The 20,641-nt window shown below is 48.6% G+C and overlaps 1 protein-coding gene across 3 annotated transcripts in view; it reads left to right on the top strand.

Annotated features, from left to right (window-relative positions):
• Positions 1-20,641, top strand: part of DENND2A (DENN domain containing 2A) — a 62,293-nt gene extending 41,652 nt beyond the window's left edge. For 2 of the 3 annotated variants that reach the window (XM_076340150.1, XM_076340160.1), the window contains exons 9-20: positions 1,114-1,301; positions 2,020-2,129; positions 2,339-2,408; positions 3,039-3,116; positions 3,618-3,758; positions 5,921-6,069; positions 14,427-14,604; positions 15,416-15,457; positions 16,828-16,945; positions 17,582-17,821; positions 18,907-18,993; positions 19,921-20,641. In XM_076340150.1, the coding sequence (XP_076196265.1) occupies positions 1,114-1,301; positions 2,020-2,129; positions 2,339-2,408; positions 3,039-3,116; positions 3,618-3,758; positions 5,921-6,069; positions 14,427-14,604; positions 15,416-15,457; positions 16,828-16,945; positions 17,582-17,821; positions 18,907-18,993; positions 19,921-19,952 (1,433 nt within the window). In that variant the 3' untranslated portion in view covers positions 19,953-20,641. The remainder of the gene's footprint in view (positions 1-1,113; positions 1,302-2,019; positions 2,130-2,338; positions 2,409-3,038; positions 3,117-3,617; positions 3,759-5,920; positions 6,070-14,426; positions 14,605-15,415; positions 15,458-16,827; positions 16,946-17,581; positions 17,822-18,906; positions 18,994-19,920) is intronic. The other variant, XM_076340169.1, reaches the window with a different exon arrangement.

Raw genomic sequence — 20,641 nt, 5'->3', positions numbered from 1 at the left:
GTTACGCTCTCTGATTTAAGAGGCACCTCAAGATTGCTTTAAATTATATTGTCTGGAATAGTCCATGAGTGGCACAACCTTACCAGACAAAAGATCAAGAGTCTGTCCTAAAGTGTATACTGTCTCTCAGGAAGCCCTGTCTCCCAAGCAGACATCTTATGTATTTGGAGTTCCCTCAATATCCCTGTGGTTGTAGTTTCTGTCAAAACATTGCGTTGCCACCCGCATTCACAAAAAGCACAGTTGTGAGAATGTGCTGTAGTCTCTGCTTGTAGTTAATTCTTTCTTTCTTTTGTAGTAGGGGTAAGGGAGACGTCATGGAGATTTAATTTGGGATGCAACTGTAAAACAAAGCAGGGGGGTGGTCTTAGGGAATCTCATCTGGTCTCTTCTCAGCAGGCAGCTTTTCATTACTTTCCATGCTGGAATGTTTATTGTTCCACAGCTCACGTGTGTTGCAGTTACAGCTTGCTTGGCAGTTTTTCTTGTTTTCCCGTTGTCTTGGGTGAACTTGTAGAAACATGGTCCTGAGAGATTAGTTTTAGGCACAGGAAGGACTGGTACGAGCCAGCCTTTTTCATTTGCACCTCTTTTCATGTTTTTTTGTTGTTGGCCTACAGCCCAGCCTAAGTTACTAAAGCTGGGAGTCCCCAGCATTACTCAGCCAGTGGAGCCCTAGCCTGACCCAAGTGCTGGTCTTGTAGAACTGTGGGGATCGCTACCCACAGCCTCCTCTGAACAAAGGTTCAGAGTCACCTAACAGTGCTGGCTTTGAAAGATACAGAAATGAATGCAAGGATGAATGCCCAGACATTATCTGTTACACCATGTCCCATATGGATCTCAGTTTGGGTTGTCTTCAGCTGTAAAAGCTATCTATGAAATCCTTCTGCTGCCAAAGCTCTTCAGGGTGATGGCACTCACAAGATTACATCCCATCTCTGTCGATATTTATAGTGCAGCTTCCAAATGGTTCCCACCTCTTACTCAGCCACTGACAAAGTAAGTACAGTGAGGTGGTTTCGAGTTCATCCGTAAGTCTCTGCAAAGCACTGTTGGTGCTCTGTGCAAAGAGCTAGACAAAGTCACAATCTCTAATCTTTTTCTTCGTAGCTCACAGCCAGCGACTGGTTCATGTGAAATCTCGCCTGAAGCAAACCCCGCGGTACCAAACCTTGGAACGGGACTTGATTGAATATCAAGAGAGGCAACTGTTTGAGTACTTCGTCGTGGTGTCGCTGCACAAGAAGCAGGCTGGGGCTGCCTATGTCCCTGAGGTTACCCAGCAGTTCCCACTGAAGGTGCGGTGCCTGTTGGGAAGGTCTGGCTGACATGTCTCAGATTGCATGGTGCACTTGCACAGCTGGAGAAGCCACAGCTTCTCTGTTGACCACATGTTATGTCAGTAACCCCTCTGCTGTGTCAGTGCTCAGTGACACTGAAGATAGAGGGGCTGTAGTCACCCCCCGAGAATTGCCATGGTATTCCTCACTGTTGAAAGAGCAGCTGATTTAGATCTTTTGCTGCCCTTGGCTATGACTTTTATGTAGCTATTCCATTTCTCTCCCTTTTCTTTTTAAAGAAAACCAACACTTGGGAGAAGACACATGTTCTTAAAGGGGAGGCACAGCTTTCACCAATAGTCTAGCTCAAAACGGGGAATGAGGAATGGGAGAAACACAGAGCCAGCCAGTGTGACAGCGTCTTTGTAAATGGGATGTAACCAGAGCTCCCCTCAGACTTCAGTTCTCTCGCCCCTTGCTGGAAGATGTGTCCCAGATTGGAGGCACAATATAGCAGGGACAGGTGCTGCAGATGCAGGGCTTGGTGGAATTGGGAGCACAGAGTTACTTTAAGATACCTAAAGATTAGGTGGGCCAGAATCACAGAAATTTTAATATCTTCCAGGCAGAAGCTTAGCCTCTGTCATCACCTCTTCATTTGTCACAGGAAAAATATTTGAAGTCATTCCATCCCCACATGACTAATTGGAAACATTCCTTCTTTCTGTTCTGCTAGCTCGAGCGCTCGTTCAAATTCATGCGTGAGGCAGAAGATCAGTTGAAAGCTATTCCCCAGTTTTGCTTCCCTGATGCAAAGGACTGGGCCCCCATCCATCAGTTTGCCAGGTAAGTACTGTACTTTGTATCCTGATTCATGAGAAACAGATTTATATATCAAGCTAATTAAATATGAGAGCTGTTACAGTAGAAAATTGGGCAGAGCCCTGAGCTCTGTATTGGAAATGCGAAAACGTTGTGGGTTTACTGGGTTTGTATGTCAGAGACTTTTAATGTGGGTGATGGGTATCTTGTCATTCTGGTTTCTCTTTCTGCAGTGAGACGTTCTCATTTGTCCTGACGGGGGAAGATGGAAGCAGGCGATTTGGATACTGTAGGAGGCTGCTGGTAATTGTCCCTGTTTTTTTCTTTTCCTAGAGATGCAGCCTTCTGTGGGGTTGGTGTTACTGGCACCCGTTCTGGAAAGCGGGAAGCTGCTGCTCTTCTCTTTCAGTGTGGAAAGAAAGAGCGGCAGCAGAGCAGCTTTGCTCTCTTCTGTTCTGCTCAGTGCCCAAGTCCCTCTCTGAGTACCATCCTCCACTCCAGGCATAGCTCTCTTACCTCTTCCTTACACCAGTGCTTAATGTTATGATCATGGACTGTTGTTTCAGCACTAAGCTGAAGATAGGGTTTGTCTCCCATAGGTTTAGATAGCTACTAAACAGTTGTCTAAACCTCTGCTAGTCCCGTAGGCTGAGTTGTCTCTGTAGAGCAGTATGCCCTGACGTAGTCATTTGACTTAGGAAGGTTGGGATCATACTGTGGATGTGCCCGTTTCTCCCCACTGTTTCTAGCGTACCAGGGTTTGAGCCAGACTTAAGGTATTGTCATCAGCAGCATGCTGTGAAATGTCTGCCAGTTTCTGAGCCAGCCAACAAGCTGCAGAACTAAGAGACCGGTCACTCTGTCTCTGCAGTAGTTATAACTCTGACATTTTCTTGGTGTTTTTTGTGTGTGTATTTGCGTTTGTCTTGAAAGCCCAGTGGGAAAGGGAAGCGTCTCCCAGAAGTTTACTGCATTGTGAGTCGCCTTGGATGCTTCAATCTCTTCTCTAAGGTGAGGGGGGAGAGAGAGGGAATTTGTGCTGTAGGCCAAGAGGGACCTCAAAGTGAAGTCAACAACAGGAGAATGGGGATCAGGGAAGCTGATGGCTGAAGAAAGGTCCTGAAATGGTGTTGGAAAGGCAACTGCATGCTAATTCCAGAACCTAGCAAAAACACAGTTAAAAGGAAAGCTAGATTGTCAGCTATTGCCTCGTTCCTTCAGCAGAACGACCAGAACACAAGCACTGAGAGCTTAAAAGGTGGAGTCCTGACTCCGAGGGTGGTGGTGACTTTGCAATTTGTAAGCTTGCCATTGACCTCATTGGAGCTGGTTTTCTCTTGCTGAAGGAAATTAAGGGTCTTCAATTGCACCTTTTACCTTCTTCCTTATGATTCAAGGCTCCATATCGATGCTGAGTTAAGGAGAGAACATCAGTGCTGGTGCACTTTATTCCTGGTGTTACCTCTCTCTTCCTGATTTACATGTTTTTGTGTCTTCATGCTTTTATTTCAGATCTTGGATGAGGTTGAGAAGAGACGGGGTATTTCCCCCGCCTTGGTGCAGCCTCTCATGAGGAGTGTCATGGAGGCACCTTTCCCAGCTTTGGGCCGGACGATTACAGTCAAGAACTTCTTGCCAGGCTCAGGAACAGAGGTAAAGACACCATCCTAGAGACAGGGAGACTTAGGCCAGCAAAAGGTGCAGGACTGGCGACTGGAAGTTGGGACTGTGATATAGCACTGGGCATCTTCAAGGACAGATGGTCTGACAACTGCGTGGGGAAGCTAGGGAGTAAAATAGGGGACTGGAGGGGATGGCATGGAGACTTCAGTGGCCTCAGAATCAAAAGGGAAATCATATGGTAAAAATGAATGTAAGGATACAGACATGCTAATATGGCAAAATGAAACAGGGCATTGGCCTTGAGGCCAAATGGCACAGACTGGTGGGCCCCGTGCTGCACAGCACATGACCTTGGATCTGCTCGAGGCCCCCCACACTTACCTTCATGAAGACAGGATTCAAAGCATGTGCTCCAGCATCCTTAATACAGAACCACTGTTCGTGTGGGACAGGGCACGGGGTTCTGGTCAAAAAATACCTGAAACCACACAAGGGCAATGTTGCAGCCTTTCAGAATGGCATTTTCACAGCATGGAGCTGAGGGTACATGTTGCATCTCCCAGAGTGTGGTGTGAGGACAATGGGAGGGTTTTAAGAGTGCAGAGAGCGGAGGTAGCCTTGAAGGACTGTGGGAGGGTGGAGGGAGCCAAATTGAACATGGTTCAATTTGGGCATGGTATGCCTTGAACATTGAGAGGAAAGCGAGTGAGTTAATAGAGGTTGTGTCTGAGGGCTTTCAGCATAGCACTACATGATGACATTCTCCTCAACTGAACTGAAAACAGTTCAAACTAAATGAAATTACTGCAGAGCACATGCATAGCTGGTTAAAAATCTGCACTCGAGCAGTAGAGTCCCAATGGTGTGCTGTCAGGCTGGGAGAGTGTTTTGGCTGTTTTGTTTCTAAGGTCCTTAATGTTAATTCATTATCTGGTTGATGGCATAAACCCCACATTTACACAATGGGTAGGTGACAGCATTGGAATGGGTTGCAGGCACTTTGGAGAGTCAAAATGACCTTGCTAAATTGAAGGTCTGATCTGAAATTCAATATGGACAAGAGCAAAATGCTGGGAAGAAGAAATGAGTAGTCTAATACAACATGGAAGTTACTGAGTGAGCAACAGTACTTCAGAAAAGGATCTGGTGGTATAGTGGGCCATAAAGTGAGCAGAAGTAACAGTATGGTATTATTTAGACAAACTCCTGCATTGTGAAAGAAAGTGAAGGGATGAATAATAAATAAAAGCAACTTTTCTGCTTTCCAGCATTGGTGGAAATTTATTTAGAGTATCATTTTCAAAAAAATGCAAACACCAGGAGAAATCCCCAGAAGAGTAGTTCCACTTACTAAGTGGTTTAGAAAACACAGGCAAAGCTTGAGAAAATTGTTTGCTTAATATAGAAAACAAAGGACAAAGGAGGACACGTGATAATAACCTTCCAATATACAAGAAGTTTCCTACAGAGAGGAGGGTGACCAGTTGTTCTGAGTGTATACTGAGAGTAAGACAACAAGTAGGTGAAGTAATTTGCCACTGACATGTTTCAGCTGCAGGCTTGGTGTTGGTAAGGATAGTTCAGCACTAGAGTAATTTTCTTGTGGGATTTATGAAATGTGTGCTCTTTCAAGAACAATTTAGATAAGCATCTGGCTAAGATAAGGAGTATGAAGTGCTAAGGTGCTGTGACAGGAATTATTTAAGTAGATATGAACAAAGAAAAATGCCCACAGGCTGCTCTTTTCTGTAACTGATATAAAAAATTTATAGTCATTAGGTTAGGCATTCAGATTCTTGCAGTAAAAAAAATAAATAAATCGTAACTGTAAAAATAAGAGTGCAAATTTGAAAGGCTCCATGCCATTCTGCTGCTTGAATGCCAGAAAGCCTGGAAAGCACTCCTTAGCTGGACACAAACTAGTTTTCCCCCTCATGAGGAGCTCCCTGTCCTCAGTCCAACGGGGAGAACTTGTGGTTGGTCTCATGCTGTGCCCATTGGAGTGGACTCTGGATCGTCTTCAGCTTCACCTGGAAGAAGGATTTGTGGGAGGTAACACAAGGAAAGACAAGGAAAAGCTTAATGCTGTGCAGCGTTCACCAGCACAGTCGGTAATGCTTGTTAGCTGTCCGTGCTTGCCACAGTATGGGTGGACAGTGAGAGCTGACCTGTGGTCTTTTTCTCTCCAACAGGTCATCGAGCTGCGGCGGCCTCTTGACTCCAGGCTTGAGCATGTTGATTTTGAGTCCTTGTTCACATCCCTCAGCGTGCGGCACCTGAGCAGAGTCTTTGCCTCCCTGCTTCTGGAAAGGAGAGTGATCTTTATCGCAGACAAGCTCAGGTACCCTCTTGCATTTCCTTAAACAAAACGCTGCCAAGGAAGGAAGGCTGAGAAGACTGCAGTGACTGATTTCTCTGCCTTGTTCTTTTTTTTTTTTTTCCTGTGCTCTTTTCCAAATTCTTATCTGATGTGAGTAGGGCTGTACTTCCCAGGAGTGGGGAACTCAGGCCATGCACCATAATTGCACTTTGAAGCTTGCAAAAAGCATGCTACATCTCGTCCCCAAGGAGAACCAAATTCCCTTTCCTCCAGATGGTTTTAGAGCAGAGGCCTGGTGCTAAATAAATGAAACCCCTCCTTTTGCTCCATGATGCTGCAGTGTTCCCCACTGAGCTGTGCTGGAGTTTCCAAGGATCAAGCCTTGGGCAGAGATCACTGTCCCTTCTGAGTTGTTCCCTGATGTCACAAAATCTTCTTAAATCTTCAGCTTGTATTTTAATACTGGTTCCTAAAGACTTTTTTCTTGTGAGAGATGAAAGTAAAGGATGAAGTGAGGGAGAATGAGGCAGAGGACTTCCCTCTTCTATTTTGAATCTGCTCAATTTGTGAGGTTTTGTTTTTTTTAAAAAAAATTTTTTTCTTTGCTTTCCTAAATGATGAAAATGGGCCCAGGTTTCTTTAAGATCTTGTGCAGCTGGTGGCTGGCAGCTCTCCAGCCCTTGAAGCACTTGAGGATTCAGGGAGGAGAGTTCGCCAAGGCTGGGGAAAGAAAAGCTGCCTGGATGAGTAATGACACTTAGGAGCACGCTCAGGTTTCAGGAGTGTACAATGCCCCTAAGCTGTCTGTTTTCACAACTTCCAGCCAGCAGGCTGCAGCTCTGGGACTGAGCGCTGGGGCAAAGAATGGGGAGGCCCCTTCTACAGGGAAACGAAGGGAAAAATTCATCCTGCAGGGATCCGGGGCTCTCTGCGGGCAGAGCTCAGGCAGTCTCATCACAGGAATAGGAAGGCTGGAGAGAGGGAAGCTGTAGGATCCAGGCAGCACTGGCTGCTTGAAGTTTTTTGTAGCTGCCTTGGGTCAGAGAGGGGAAGATTTCCCTCTATAATCACTGATACATTGTATGCGTTGTTAAGCCACACGTTTCATGCAGAGCATTCAGACTTGCATTGAAAATGAGAGAATTCATCCAAACGCTATATTTCAACGTAGCATATATGATTTATGTGATAATTTATGATGACAGGCTTTGTTTTCAAAGGTTTTTCTCCTCCTCTGTAGGACAAATTTTACATTCTGAGAAAATCTGTTAAGGACACAGATGACATTGTAATCTCTACGTCAGGGCTGGGTGATAAGAGTAAATGGTAGGGAACTTTTTTTTTTTTTAAAGGCATCACTTTAGAATTAACCTTTATTTACTAGATCTTTTCCTATCACATATTTATATGACAGCACACCACCATGTATTCTGAGCATGGTGTGTGTGTTACAGAATATCTCTAATTCAAAGCACTTCGATGGGTTTTGTTGGGTTTTTTTCCCCCTGTATCTTTTGTCAGTATATTCAGGGTCCTTAGGAACGAGTCCAGCTGCCCAGGCCTGTAAAAGACAATGGGAGAGAGCTATAGAATCATAGTTTCTAGAATCTCTAAATATACCAGCAACAGCTTTCTTCTGTGAAAAAAAGAATTGTCACATTTTAAAGATCCAGGGTCTGTGAGGCCACAGGGCTCAGATTCAAATAGTTACCATAGATTTGCCAGCTGTCTACAAGACTTTTAATATTTGATGTTTCTGAGAAGACCTTGCTCTGAGCAATTTCAGGAGAGTCGTCTTCTTTTACTGTAACAAAATATGAAGTTTCTCTGGCTCATTTTTGTGGAGAAAAAACTTGAAAATTACTCCAAAGGACTGTGAAGGCTTGAAAAACAGAAAACAAAGAAAATAACCCTCAAAAATAAGTATTGTATTTTAGTCCAGTCCAGTGATTTGAGTGCACTGGATTGGTGAGCCTTTCATAAGGTCAACAGTCTCTTCTACTTGTTGGTGGAAATTCCATGTTTTGAAAGCTGATGGTATTGTAGATACAGGATCTTCTGTCCAAATGATACTTTTCCTGGGACAGGAACACATTGAACTCAATGAATATTAAGTAGTATTTACTTTAGGGGTGAAAATGCCAATTTCAGAGGAAAGAAAAGAAACACTTTTTGGCAATAGCTTAAGAGAAGAAAAAAAAAAAACTATAAAAGCAGCTGTTGGAAACTGCTCAGAGGTTAGGAATGCTAGAAATAATCCAGCTGAGATGGATTAACGGGGAGAGTGCAGGTGACATGGTGAAAGATGCATAATAAATTATATTTATCATTCATCTTTGCAGTTCTTCATGTGGGCACTATCAATAGCTATCTGTATGTGTGTGTAAAGGTGTGTCTGGGTGTGAGTGACAGAGAAAATGATGTATGCAATTTATTTACATCTTTTAATTGCTATAAAGCCAGTCTGTGGGAAAAGAAAGCTGAAAGGTCTCTTGCCAAATACTGTGTGAACTGTGAAATGTTTTCAAGCTGAGCCAAAAAATGCATCTAGCAAGTGTACAGCAAGTGACATACTTTGTCTTTTCCATCTTTAGAATGAACACTGAGTGTTTTTTTGAAGACCTGTCAATCTAAAGCTTGGCAGCGGAAAAGGAAAGAATTTGGTTTATTAGTTTTTGGGTGGGTTTTTTTTTTCCCCTCTATATCGCTATAGAAACTGGAGTATGCCTTGCCTCGCAACCCAGGAAAATGACTTTGTTAAAACTATGTTGGTCTATGTAGTCTTCCCTAGATTTTGTTCACTTCTGCACTGTAAACTTTAGTCCTGGGGCAGTGGAGGCCATGGCACGGGTTAGGCACTGCAACACGAGAGCTGCTTTTGTTTCCTTCCAAGTGATGCTGCCTGGCACGCAGTTCGAGGCACTGAAGACCAACGTTTTAGAAGGCATCTTCCAAATAAAAGTGGCCTGATTTCACAAGATACCTAGAGCTGGGCAGTTTTTGCTGGCCTGAGGGGGAGATGTGTTAGATTCAGAGGGCTTTTTAAATCAGGAAAACTTACACGGGCTTAAAATCAAGGCACCCTTTTTCCAGATCTCCTCAAAAGCCTGTTGTGGATCTGACCAACTCGAGCAATTGCCTCTGTCCCTGCCAGAAACCACAGCTGTGTCAACAACACAAAGTGGTCATTGTTATCAAAGGCAGATCTGAAAGAATTAGAGTAGACACTTTAAATGTGGTCATCCCCAGTAAAAGGTAATTAATCATCAAAAAGAAGCCTTTTCCATGTGCTACAAAAACAAATCTGGGACTGTGAATCCCAGCCTCCCAGATTTCTCCTTTTTGTATTGTGGTTGGGGAGAAGAAGAAACCCAAGGATGAAGTTTGGATGTCAGATAATAGCATTGTTTCTTCAGAGCATCTTAACGCTTACTTCTTCACCTGCACTAACCTGCCACGTCAGTGGGAGGCAGTGACGGTCCCCATAGCTGGTGGAACTTGGCATTGTCCTGGCGGGATTTGCAGCAACGCTGCGCGAAGTCACGGGGCAAAGTTTGGAAGCTCCTGTGCCTGTTAAATGTTGTAAACCAGATCTGCGATCCATCATAAGTAAATCCAGATGTGACACACTGTCAGAAATCCAAAGGTGTTTGTAAAATGAATCCTACTGTAGCAGAGCTTATAAAAAAGAAAAGAAAAACCCACGTAATCAAACCTTCTTAAATTGCCAAATGCCACCATATTTCAGCAGTTATTTCAAGGAACAATGGGCTTCCTGGCATTAAAAGCCAAAAGGCTGATTGATTCAACAGTGTTTTTCAGAAATCATGAAGTATGCTGAACCCAAAGAGGGATTCAGTTTGGGGGACTTTTTAGCGTAGGTGCTTGCCTTTGGAGCGGAAAGCTGAAAACCCTGTAGTCAGTCTACAGTTTGGGAGGAGAGCAACCGAACTGAGCAGCCAGTATCCTTCCTTAGAAGCTGTTGCAAGTTGTCAGGGTGTCTTTTTAGAGCAAGTCAAGCTAGTCTTGGAGCAAGTTTTGCCAGGAAAGGAAGAAGAGTTTCTATGTAGTTGCGGCTGTTGTGTGCAGATTCTGTATTGGCTGCCTCTGTTCAAGGTGACTCCCAAGAAGCAGCAGCTGCATAGGGTGCTGTGTGATAGGTTTTTGCATGGGATGCCATGTGGTGGGAAGGCCTGTTGTTTGAGCAAATGAATGTCACAAATTGCTGCGATGTCATTGTTCTGACCAAGGGAGTGCTCAGCCAGAGAGATCTGTGTGTCGGTCTTTATCCAAATCAGCCCTTTAGGGAGAGATCTGACATGGTTCTTTGTGTACATCGATACTTTTTAGCCTCTATACTAGCAATATCTCATTCAGTCTCTCTTGCAAGCTCCTGTGCAAGTGACATCAGACGTGCAGCTCAGCCATGATCCCTACAGGAGGCTGAATGAACCCATGAAAATGTGCTTAGGATCTTGAAAGTGTACTTTGAAGACCTGCGGTGTTTTAAGGATTAGCTGCTGAAACCAAAAGCCTTAAAAAGCGGTGTCTCTGTCCCATTTGAACAACTGGCTTGAACTTCTGTGGCCTGAGTAGTGCATGGCACTCCCTAGAACGTACTGCAGTCGCACTGGGTAGATCTCTTCATTCCTGGTGGTACCTCCAAGGAAAACACAGCACCCTGTGTCAGTATTACTCCAATGGCAGCAGTCATCATCATGGCTATGGCGCATACATTCTGGGATATCAGGATTTCAGTAGGGACATTGACTGTAGCTACCCAAAGTCATTGGCTGCCTGTTTGGTATAAGAGCCCTTGAAGGGCTGATGGACACTGAAATAAATAGTGCTTTGCAAGTGCATTAAACTGTTCAGGTTGTGTTAAGAGACATGCATATCTTACAGAAAGAGGCATCCAGCTTGAGCAGTGCCCAGAACTTCAGTGGCCATATTCACCTTCTACACAGAGGGGTACCTGCTGTACTATGACTGGGATATAGTTTAGGCAGTCTCTCCCATCACTGCTGGCTGAAGAGCACATGGTCACACAGATGGCATAAAAGAAATTTATCGTACTGGATTCTTTTGCAAGGCTCGGTAGCCATGGTGTGACTCAGCAGTCCCCTAGTGCTTGTTGCAGTGCCGTACGCAAGAGAAGGAGGGAGCTTAGGCTTGAGTCATTCCAAAGGACTGAGGTTCTGCTGGGCTCCTGACAAGCTGCAGCTCCCTGAGACTATCTGCAGAGCAAGTCTGACTGAATCACATGTGGAAGAGAGGCCTCAATGTGTCCGTCTCTGAACTGCTCTGCCTTCAAAGGAGGCTCACAGACCTCAACCCTATCAGTATTGTTCCCTGAAAATGTCTTCCACAGTGAGAAATGTTTCAGAGCAGAGATCACTAGGATTTATCCTGAATGTGTTGAGGCATTCACAGATGGAAAGGTGGAAGGGAGAAGCTTTCTCCTTTACTTCCCACTGCATGGTGCATACAATTTCAGACTTACACAGCTCGCTCTGTGACTTCCACTAACTGGACCTCAGCCATCTTTCCTCCCACTTAATCTCTCACGTACCATGTGTACTCACTGGGACTTGAGAGCAGGGTTGAGGGAAGAACAAGCCACCATAAATATAGCAGGAGACAGCATGCCGTAATATCTCACCATGCCATAAATAACCATGTACTTCAGCTGCTCACTGTTCCTCTGTGGAGCTACCTGGGATCACGGAGATCCTTTCCCTTGGTTTTCAAGTGCTGTCTGTAATGGCAATTCCCACCTTTAGGCAGGAAAGTTGGATGTGCCTTCAAGATTGAGGATTTGTGACAAAGGTGAAACTTCTAACGCTTCCACCTCCAGCCTCTCTTCAAAGAAGAGGAAGTCCAGTGGTGGTGGTCGAAGAGCAATGCCACAGTGCTGTGCACAAGTGATGAAAGGAGTTCTTTCAGCTTTCACCATGCTGCTGCTGTTGTTACTACTGGGGCTATTACCAGTCAGAAATTGAGGAGTGGAAAATATGCTCTGCAGTAATGGAGGGGAAAAGAAGCCCCTGCTTTTGCATCTGCTAACATGGCCTGAAATGTATGGGTGTACAAGTAAGACCACCTCAAAGGAGACAGTTTTTAAAGTATCTCATTAAGTTGGAGTGCACTTCTAAGATGGCACATTCACTTTTGTTGCAGTTCCTTTCAAGATTAGCTTGTATGAAAGATAAAAGAGAAATAATCTACTCTGATATCGTTCCCACATTTTTTCTGGGTAGGTTTTTTTTTTTTTTTTGGTAAATGTTCGCGTTTCTTACTAGCTCTGTGTTTTCTCATTATTTTAATTTTGTTTCTCTCAGATTCATTATCTACCTTGCACGTGTGGTAGACACAGCAAGACATGGGCTTGCTGATGAGGGCAGGCACAGCTTGAGAGCAGCAACAGAGGGGCAGCCAGCAGGAATAAATGCGGAGAAGGGAGGGGGATACTCTAAGACCTTCCTAAGCAAGGATGTGGAACTGAGGGGTTTTACCCATCTAAAGGCTTAAAGCTACCAGTCTGTGACACAGCCTCTGATGGGTCCTCCTCTGTTTTATAGAGTATCCCCTTAAGAAAAGCCAAGCCTCTAGGAACGCAAGGAGAGGAAACTGTCCCCATCTTGTGAAGAGACTTTCTCAGCGCACACATCCCAGGCGTCCCTCCCAAGCACCCGTTCCCTACCTGTTGCAGTCCTAGATAAAATTCTCACGTTAAGCAGATTCCAGCCTCTCCCCTGGGATTTACTTATCTTCCAAAAGCGTCATGTGTTTAACAATGTTTACTGCCCGATTTCTTCATACGGTCACACTGATGTCCCAGCAACCATAATTGTGTTCTGCTAAACTGAACTTATCTGATGAAAGCCAGCCAGCTGTAGCCCAGCCACCGCACTGCTCAGCATGTGTTAGCGTTACAGCACAGGGATTCAAATCTACCAGGCTTAGCTTGAGCGGGGGGTGGGGGGAGAGGGAAAGCAGGCTTTGCTTTTCAGAGCGAGCTCGAGTCCACACCCATCAAACCCCTTCCCTCTCAAGTCAGCAATAAACTGCCAGATCCGGGTTGCTGAGTGTAAATTCCCCTGTGGAGTTTAACAGGAGCCAGCTGCGCGCCCTTCCTCGGCGATGTGACTCGTCCTGGCCGCACCAGCCTCCCTCCCCTCCTCCAGCCTTTCGAGACCTGGATGCTAGTGAAACAAAATGACCTTATATACAGCGTTTATAGTGGCGAGCCTTCCCCCTCCCTTGACGCATACAAACGCTTCCAGACCCAGAACGGATGAGTAACTGGTGCCCTGCGGCAAGCTCTGCCCTGTCTGACTGCAGACCCTGCCTGCCTCCTGCCAGGCAGCTGATGGGGTTTCTGGAAGACCCTCTTGGAAGTTGTCAGCAAAGGCGCTAACAGCCAAGCCGCTGGTGGCATTTGAAGGGGGAAGGAAGGCTGTGGTCCCATGAGCCACGGGCAGCATCCTGCAGAGGCCAGCTGTGTGCTCCCCTCCAGGGATTTCACTCTCCTGTGTTCCTGAGTAGCCTTGGCAGGCTCCACAGGCTGCAGGGTGCCTGGATAGCCTCGGCTGGAGGCCGCTGCCTTCCTCATTCCCCCTGCTCCCGCATGGCTGCTAGGAGCTATCGGTATGATTGGGACCGATATAAAAGCATGCCATTGGCATGCAGTTACTCCTGCTATGGGTTGCCCGAAAGCAAAGCACGTATGCTGCACAGGTAGCAAGCCAAGGGGCAGGGGTGAACCATGGCTGGAATGATCTGCAGGAACACTTGGGGACTTTGTGGCTTCAGGTTGCGCCCGGGGCTTTGCTAGGTCCAAGCAAGCCATCCAGCTGCGCTAACGAGGCCAAGAGTATGGTCAGCAGGTAGGTAGGCCACAGTGCAGCCCAGAGATAGCTGCTGTAGTGGTGGAGCCGTCTTCTGCGCCCCACAGCTGCGTGCTGTCTGTGCTGGACAGTATAGCCCCTGTGCATTCAGACCTGTGGCTTTCCCATGGGAACAGCCACAGAGGCATGCTGTGGGAGAATAAACTCATTTCTCTAATGAAAGGCAGTGGCATGGAAGACCCCGTGTCTGTCTGATATTTCCCATCAGGGCACTGGAGGTGCAGATGTTGGATTCAGTGGGACCCACCTCTTGTCACATGTGCGTGGGCCAGAATTGTCTTTCATAACCTGGGCTCCTACCTCAAGTCATTGCTTCTGAAGCTGAAAAATGGGGTCAGAAATCTGGGAAAGCCCCTAGTTAATTACAAGGATCAATCAGGGAACAATTGAAAGAGCCGTGATTTCTAGGAAGCACCACTCATCTCCTGACTGACCAGCCATTGCCCTTGGTTGTGTTTCATCTTCCAGCACTCTCTCCAAGTGTTGCCACGCCACGGTGGCCCTCCTGTACCCCTTCACCTGGCAGCACACCTACATCCCCGTGCTGCCGCCTTCCATGATCGACATCGTGTGCTCGCCCACCCCCTTCCTCATCGGCCTGCTCTCCAGCTCCCTGCCCCGCCTGAAGGAGCTCCCGGTGGAGGAGGTGAGCCATATACCCACACCGCAGCCTTGCTCTCGGTTGCTTCTAGTGGGCTGAGTTGTCTTCTGTCCCAGAAAGGCTGCTCTTGAGAGTCTGCCTTGGCAGCTGGCGGCATGAAGGAGCCGAGGTCTCATCCTCTGGCTTCTGTGAGCGTGGGGTGAGGGAGGAGGCGGAGATCCCCCAGGGAGGCAGAGGGCTGTGCTCTGCCTCGTCTTGGGAAGGCGGGGGGCTGGGATCTCCCACCGTGGGGCTGCTGTGGGTAGAAGATGATTTTTTAAAGTTACTGTTGGTTTCTGGATAGTGTTGTCTAGGGGCTAAGCACAAAGTCTGCCAGGCTTGAAGTATGATTGCTATAAATTGACCAGTATGGCTGCCCCTCTAATTAACACAGATGCCTAATGAAATGAATATATAATTAGGAAGACCAATTCATGGTGCGCAAGGGTGAATGCAGCAAGACCGAATGTGGTCGGGGAGGCATTTCCGTCCCTGCCCACCCAGGGCACAGCGGTGCGGCGCACAGGGAGAAAAGACGGAGCTCTGACCCCAACTTGGTGGTGAGGAGCAGTGGGCTGGGCTTGGAGCACAGCCTCCTGCTGTCCAAGCTGCTCCACGGTTTGCGGTGAAGTCATTAGAAAGCCGCAACAAGGGCTCCGCTCTTGGCTCGCACTGGGTGCCTGCTCCAGCTGCGGTGGTGGGTAGGAGGAGCAGGGGCAGGGCTGAAGCGTTTTCTCCAGAGCAGTTGCAGATTAAGATAAATTCCGATAATGGAAATAATGACTTCCCCTTTTTATTCTTGCGCTCTCGTTCTTAGGTCCTTGTTGTTGACCTTGTAAATAACCGGTTTCTGAGACAGGTGAGCAGAGCTATTTTGTATCCTTCATCTTCTGTCCCCTTCTTCCACCACACCTTAAGTCCATTTGTGTTTGCTGACCTGCTTGGCTGGCTGGATCGCTTACTCCCCATGCAAACTGAGGCAGGATTTGTGGTTGGCGGTGTTATAGGGGTTGTTGTATACGTATGTAGTATGAGAGTCCCAAACCACAGCTGCTGAGGACCGAATCATTGTGCATTATCTCTCTCTCTGTTTCTTTTTTAAAGAGGGGAAACAGTGGCACTTGAGCACTGTGGGTCCTTAAGTGGCATCCTGTAAAGCTGAGGGCAGAGCTGGAAAGCCTCAGCTTAGCACTGTCTGCTGGGGAGCAGCATGGGCTCTTCCAGCCTGTGTCTGTCAGTCCAGCTCCTATCGCATACCCAGCCCTGAGCAGGGAGGGGAGCCTTGACCATCTCTTCAAATCCCTTCCTGCCCGAGGAGTTTGTGATTCCTCACTCCTTGCACTGGGTGGGTCACAAGTAGGAAGCTGGTAAGCAGGAACCTAGCAGTTGCACTGCAGACGAGATTGCCTGCTGATTTTTACTTCCCTTTGTTGAGGAGAGGAGGAGCGGGATACTGAAGGGAAGAGGATAGAGGAGCGAACGTGCTCCTGGCCTGGGAAGCTAGTTTTTCCCCCGAGCCCTTTGGCAGATTGCTGAACAGTGCTAGCTGCATCCGTCTCTGCCATGCCGCAGGTCCTGTGGGTATGATGGGACGAGTGCACCTCCTGCTGCAGGGAGTAGCATGTGGGTGAAGGCCACTCCTCCACTGCAGTTCTCGCTTGCCAGCTGCCTTAGCTGCAGGGAAGTGCTTTACCTTGCACCTCTCTTCTGGAGGCTTAAGCTAAATCATGCTGTCTCAGCCAGGGCTGGTAGGAGCTCACACACAGTCACCGACAGTTCCTTGGTCTACGGGAACTCGTAACGCCTCCGTAACACGATCGGTGCCTGAGCGGAGCTGAGCAGGAGGTTGTGCTCACCTGGCTGCGTGCCAGCATTGTTCAGATACATCCTCTTTGTGGTAGTGCGAGTGCTCGCAGGCAGACAGCGGGCCCACAGGTGAGCACTGCCCGGTAGCCTCTCGGATCAGACATCTGAAATTCTTCCGGAATAGGAGAATATTTGGGACAAGACACCCCCTTTCTCTTTTCTCTCATGCTTCTTGATAGTCCTGCACTGGGAGGTGCTGGGAACGTGCCAAGTGTATTACGAGTTCTCCCTCTTCCTCTCCTCATGGTTCCTTTTTAGTGCTCCCCCTGCCGTGCTGGGGATGGGATAGGATCTGGTGAGGAGAAGGGTAGGGGCCGGCTGTGTCCCGGCCCCAGGCCCTGAGGAGGTGGCTCTGTTTTGCAGATGGAAGATGAGGACTCCATCCTGCCCCGCAAGCTGCAGGCTGCCCTGGAGCACATCTTGGAGCAGAGGAACGAGCTGGCGAGCGACAAGGAGGAGGGCCCTGTCAATGGCAAGCAGGGTAAAGCACGGTGCCTTTCAGCTTAAAACTACGTCTCTTCCTGCCTCTTTTTCTCCTGTCGCTTCTTAGGGGAGAACTAGGCTTGTATTGAATTTTACACCACAGAAATTGGAGGTAGGTGAGGATTTTGGTTGAAGCTGTATTAAATATTCCATTGCACCAGGGACAGTTCTCTTTGTGTGAAGAGAAACAGTACTTACCCCTTCCTGGCTCTGTCTGTCCTTTGCTTACGCTCCAGGGAACACCTGTACTCCTTTCAGGGGCAGGGTCCCACAGGCCCCTCTCTGCTGCTGACCCTGTCAGTGATGCAGGCTCCTCCGGGGTACAGTCCACCCGCAGAGCTGCAGCCTCGGAGGTGGCTGTGCCGCTCACAGGCGACTGGGCTGAGACAGCTCTTTGGGGGGCGGTATGGGCATCTCCTGGTTGCAGGGGAGCCAAGACAAAGCTTGGTGGCTTTCAAGGTAGTAGCAGCCCAATCCTCTTCCATGGCAAGCTCTTCGTAGGATGCTGTCTCTCTTGAGCAGCTTTTTCCACTCAGACTAGATCTTAAAAAAGCCAGGGAGTTTGTGCCCAGGGCTTTTCCTAGCATGTCCTTACAGCACTGTCCTTACTGCTGCCTCTTTCTTTTCTCTTTAGAGACCAGCCCTTTGAATGAGGTGGTGTCTGAGGCCTTTGTCCGTTTCTTTGTGGAGATCGTGGGCCACTACTCCCTCTTCCTGACCCCCACCGAGCGAGAGGAGCGGACCCTGCAGCGCGAGGCTTTCCGCAAGTCCGTCTCCTCCAAGAGCCTCCGACGCTTCCTGGAGGTCTTCATGGAGACGCAGATGTTCGGGGGCTTCATTCAGGAGCGGGAGCTGCGGAAGCAGGGGGTCAGAGGTGAGGGGCTCTGCCTGGGCTCTGCAGTCATGGAAACTCCGCTGTTGCTCCCACGAGAGCCGGGAGATGCTCACCAGCCGCCAGCTCCATCCCCAGCACCGTGGCTGGAGGCTGCAGCATCCATGCAGGGACGCTGGGAGGGAGGTGGTAGGGAAGCGCTAGCGCAGGCTGATGGTTTGTTCTGACACCTCTGTGCGGCCTTCAGGAAGTCACTCGGGGATTTTTTGTCTCCGTTTCCTTATCTTTCCAAAGGGGCGCATTGCCTCACAGGAGTGTGGTGAGACATAGTGTTTGCACAGTGCATGGGAACCGGCTGCTGGAGAACAGGGGCTTTTTGTGCATGATCTGGTTTCTCGTTGAGGTTGGGGTTACAGGCATGCTTCGCCGCTATAGTAAGGGGCATAAGCGGTATCCTCCATGTGTGTGCCTCTTCCGTTCCATGTTGAATTCCCATCTGGACCGTCACAGAAGGGGCGCACTGCTGGAACGACCCCTTCCCGCATCTAAAGGCTGGACTGGTTATGGCTGTTTTGGCTAGTAGAAAGTATGGGTGCTCATGTCCTTCCCAGAGCTGCTCCTGTTGTTTCAATCCTGTTATCCCACAGTCCCGAGGGCGCTACTGGCAGCTGAAGTTTCTCATCCCTGCTGCTGCTGGCTTAGCAGTTTCCTCCCAAGCACTAATGAGCAGTGGGCACTTGAATAGGTGGCTGAGTGAAAGAGGTTTCGCAGCGTGGTAAATCCCACGTGACAGTTCCCCAGGTGATCTCACTTTCTGGACTTAGCCGTGTTCTTAGCAGAATGAACGGAGGTTTTGCCTCTCCCTGTGCGAGGTACAAAAGCTCAGTCAGCCTTGCGGTGGGGAGGGAGGAGGCGGTAGCTGGGCTTCTTTGCTGGGAACCCTACAGACATGGACCAAAGCTCTTGGCCCAGATCTGGGCTCAGCTGGTGGAGGAGGTGGGATGAGTTGTTCCCTCTCATGTGCAACAGTTTATTGGTAAGCTGGGACAGTACGCTTTCAGATGGGCATTCTTACTTTTATTTATAGGGAAGCAAAACAGAAGTTGTTGACTTCTTTCTTTCTGCAGGTCTGTTTGAGGTACGGGCTCAGGAGTACCTGGAAACACTTCCCAGTGCGGAGCAGAGTGGAGTCAATAGGTTCCTGAAAGGCCTCGGTAAGGAATCGGCAAAACCCTTGGCTTCTCAGGAGGTTTGGGCTTCTTGTTGCCTTCAGGTTTGGCAGCAGAGAAGCTGCTGAAGGGTGGCTGGACTCTGCTAGTGGCTGCATGTGGCTTCCTGCAGAGCAGTGCTCTGAGCCCGGAGTGATCAGTGCCTGGCCGTGTATCCCTGCTCTGGCATGCTGTTGGCTCTGCCCCCTGGTCTGCCACTTGTCTGGAGGCTGGTGGAGAACTAAAGTTTGGGCCGTGAGCTATGTCCTAAAGGAGACAGGCGGGTCTGAGGAGGCAATGGAGCAACCAGTGACGGGGGGGGGGGTGGATGCAGTTCCTGATGGGGGGAGTGACACAGTCTCCATGGGCCTCAGGTTTGCCCTGAGGGATCAGTGGTGGGAATCGCCCAGGAGTATCCTAAGCCTGAATCCATTTTCCACTGTAAGGGGAGCTAGATGAGAGCTCCAGACTGAGCTTAGAAGTTCTTGATAAGTCATTGGACACCACGGCTAAGAGAGTTTGATCTTCTGTTCAGATCTCATCCCTGGCCCTCTTGTCTTTTCTTGGCCATTTAAGAGCAGCAGTGTCTGTGGGGCTGGTGTGCCCTGCCTCTTACCCACATACACTCTGGCCAGATGAGCTTAGTAATGTGTTCACCTTCCAGGACCGCTGGGCAAATGGGCTCTGGAGGGTGTGCCTGGGGACTTGCAGGGTCCCAGTCTGCAGCGCTGCTCCCGGGGGGTGGGCAGAGCTATGACCTGCTCTGCAGGCACCTGCTTCCAGCTTTGCAGGGCAGGTGGCCGTGGAGAAGGAGCTGGGGCTGGCAGCAGGGGCGATTCTCTGCGTAGGCTTGCTCGGCCGGTGGTGGTGAGGAATGACACTTGTTTTGCCTGTCACTGTGGGAAGTCCATTTTCCTTTCTCTGTCGCTCCAGGTAGCAAAATGAAATTCCTCCACAAAAAGTAAGAGCGAAGCACATCCTCATTCCACAGAAGAGAATGGCTTTACCATTTAACAGCAATAAATCAGACTATTATCAACCATTCCCATTTGGCCTGCTCCCAGGAGCCAACAGCCTTGGGCGGGCTGACCACGGCCGGGACGCGCTCGCACAGACGTGTGGTGCTGCAGGAAGATTTGATGGCTGCGGGGCTGCCGGGACAGGTTTCTGGATATCTACAGTACCATGCACTGGACCAAGCACTCTCTGAACTCTGCACTAGCACGTTGCAGGCATCCCAGCGGATTGGATCTCTTAGCTAGTCAATTCTTTGTTCTGTTGTATTTTTCTATTTATATTGGGGTTAGAACAGTTATTAACCGATGACTCTTGCCCTGCCTCCTCTCTCCGCCTGGTGCTGCAGGAGGCCAAAGCGGGACTCCCACGGCACTGAGCAGGCAAAGCTCAGGCGTGGAGGAGGGGAGGAACAGAGGTGTATGGAAATAGGTCCCTGCAAAGCGAGGACACTGAGGGCTGCAGGGATGATGTGGACTGACCAGGAGGAGCTTCCAAGCAAGCGAGAAGGATGAGGGGGAACCACTAAACCTACTGAGGACTTGATGGGCCAGCCAGCTCCCCGGGTGGCTGCGCCAGGGGGTCCTGGCACAAGGAGAGGCCTTTCCTTATGCAGTGTAATTAAAAGCAAGTGGTGTAA

Source organism: Aptenodytes patagonicus, chromosome 1, assembly GCF_965638725.1.
Source record: "Aptenodytes patagonicus chromosome 1, bAptPat1.pri.cur, whole genome shotgun sequence".
In the NCBI taxonomy this organism is placed as follows: Eukaryota; Metazoa; Chordata; class Aves; order Sphenisciformes; family Spheniscidae; genus Aptenodytes; species Aptenodytes patagonicus.
This window is presented reverse-complemented; position numbering and strand designations above follow the sequence as displayed.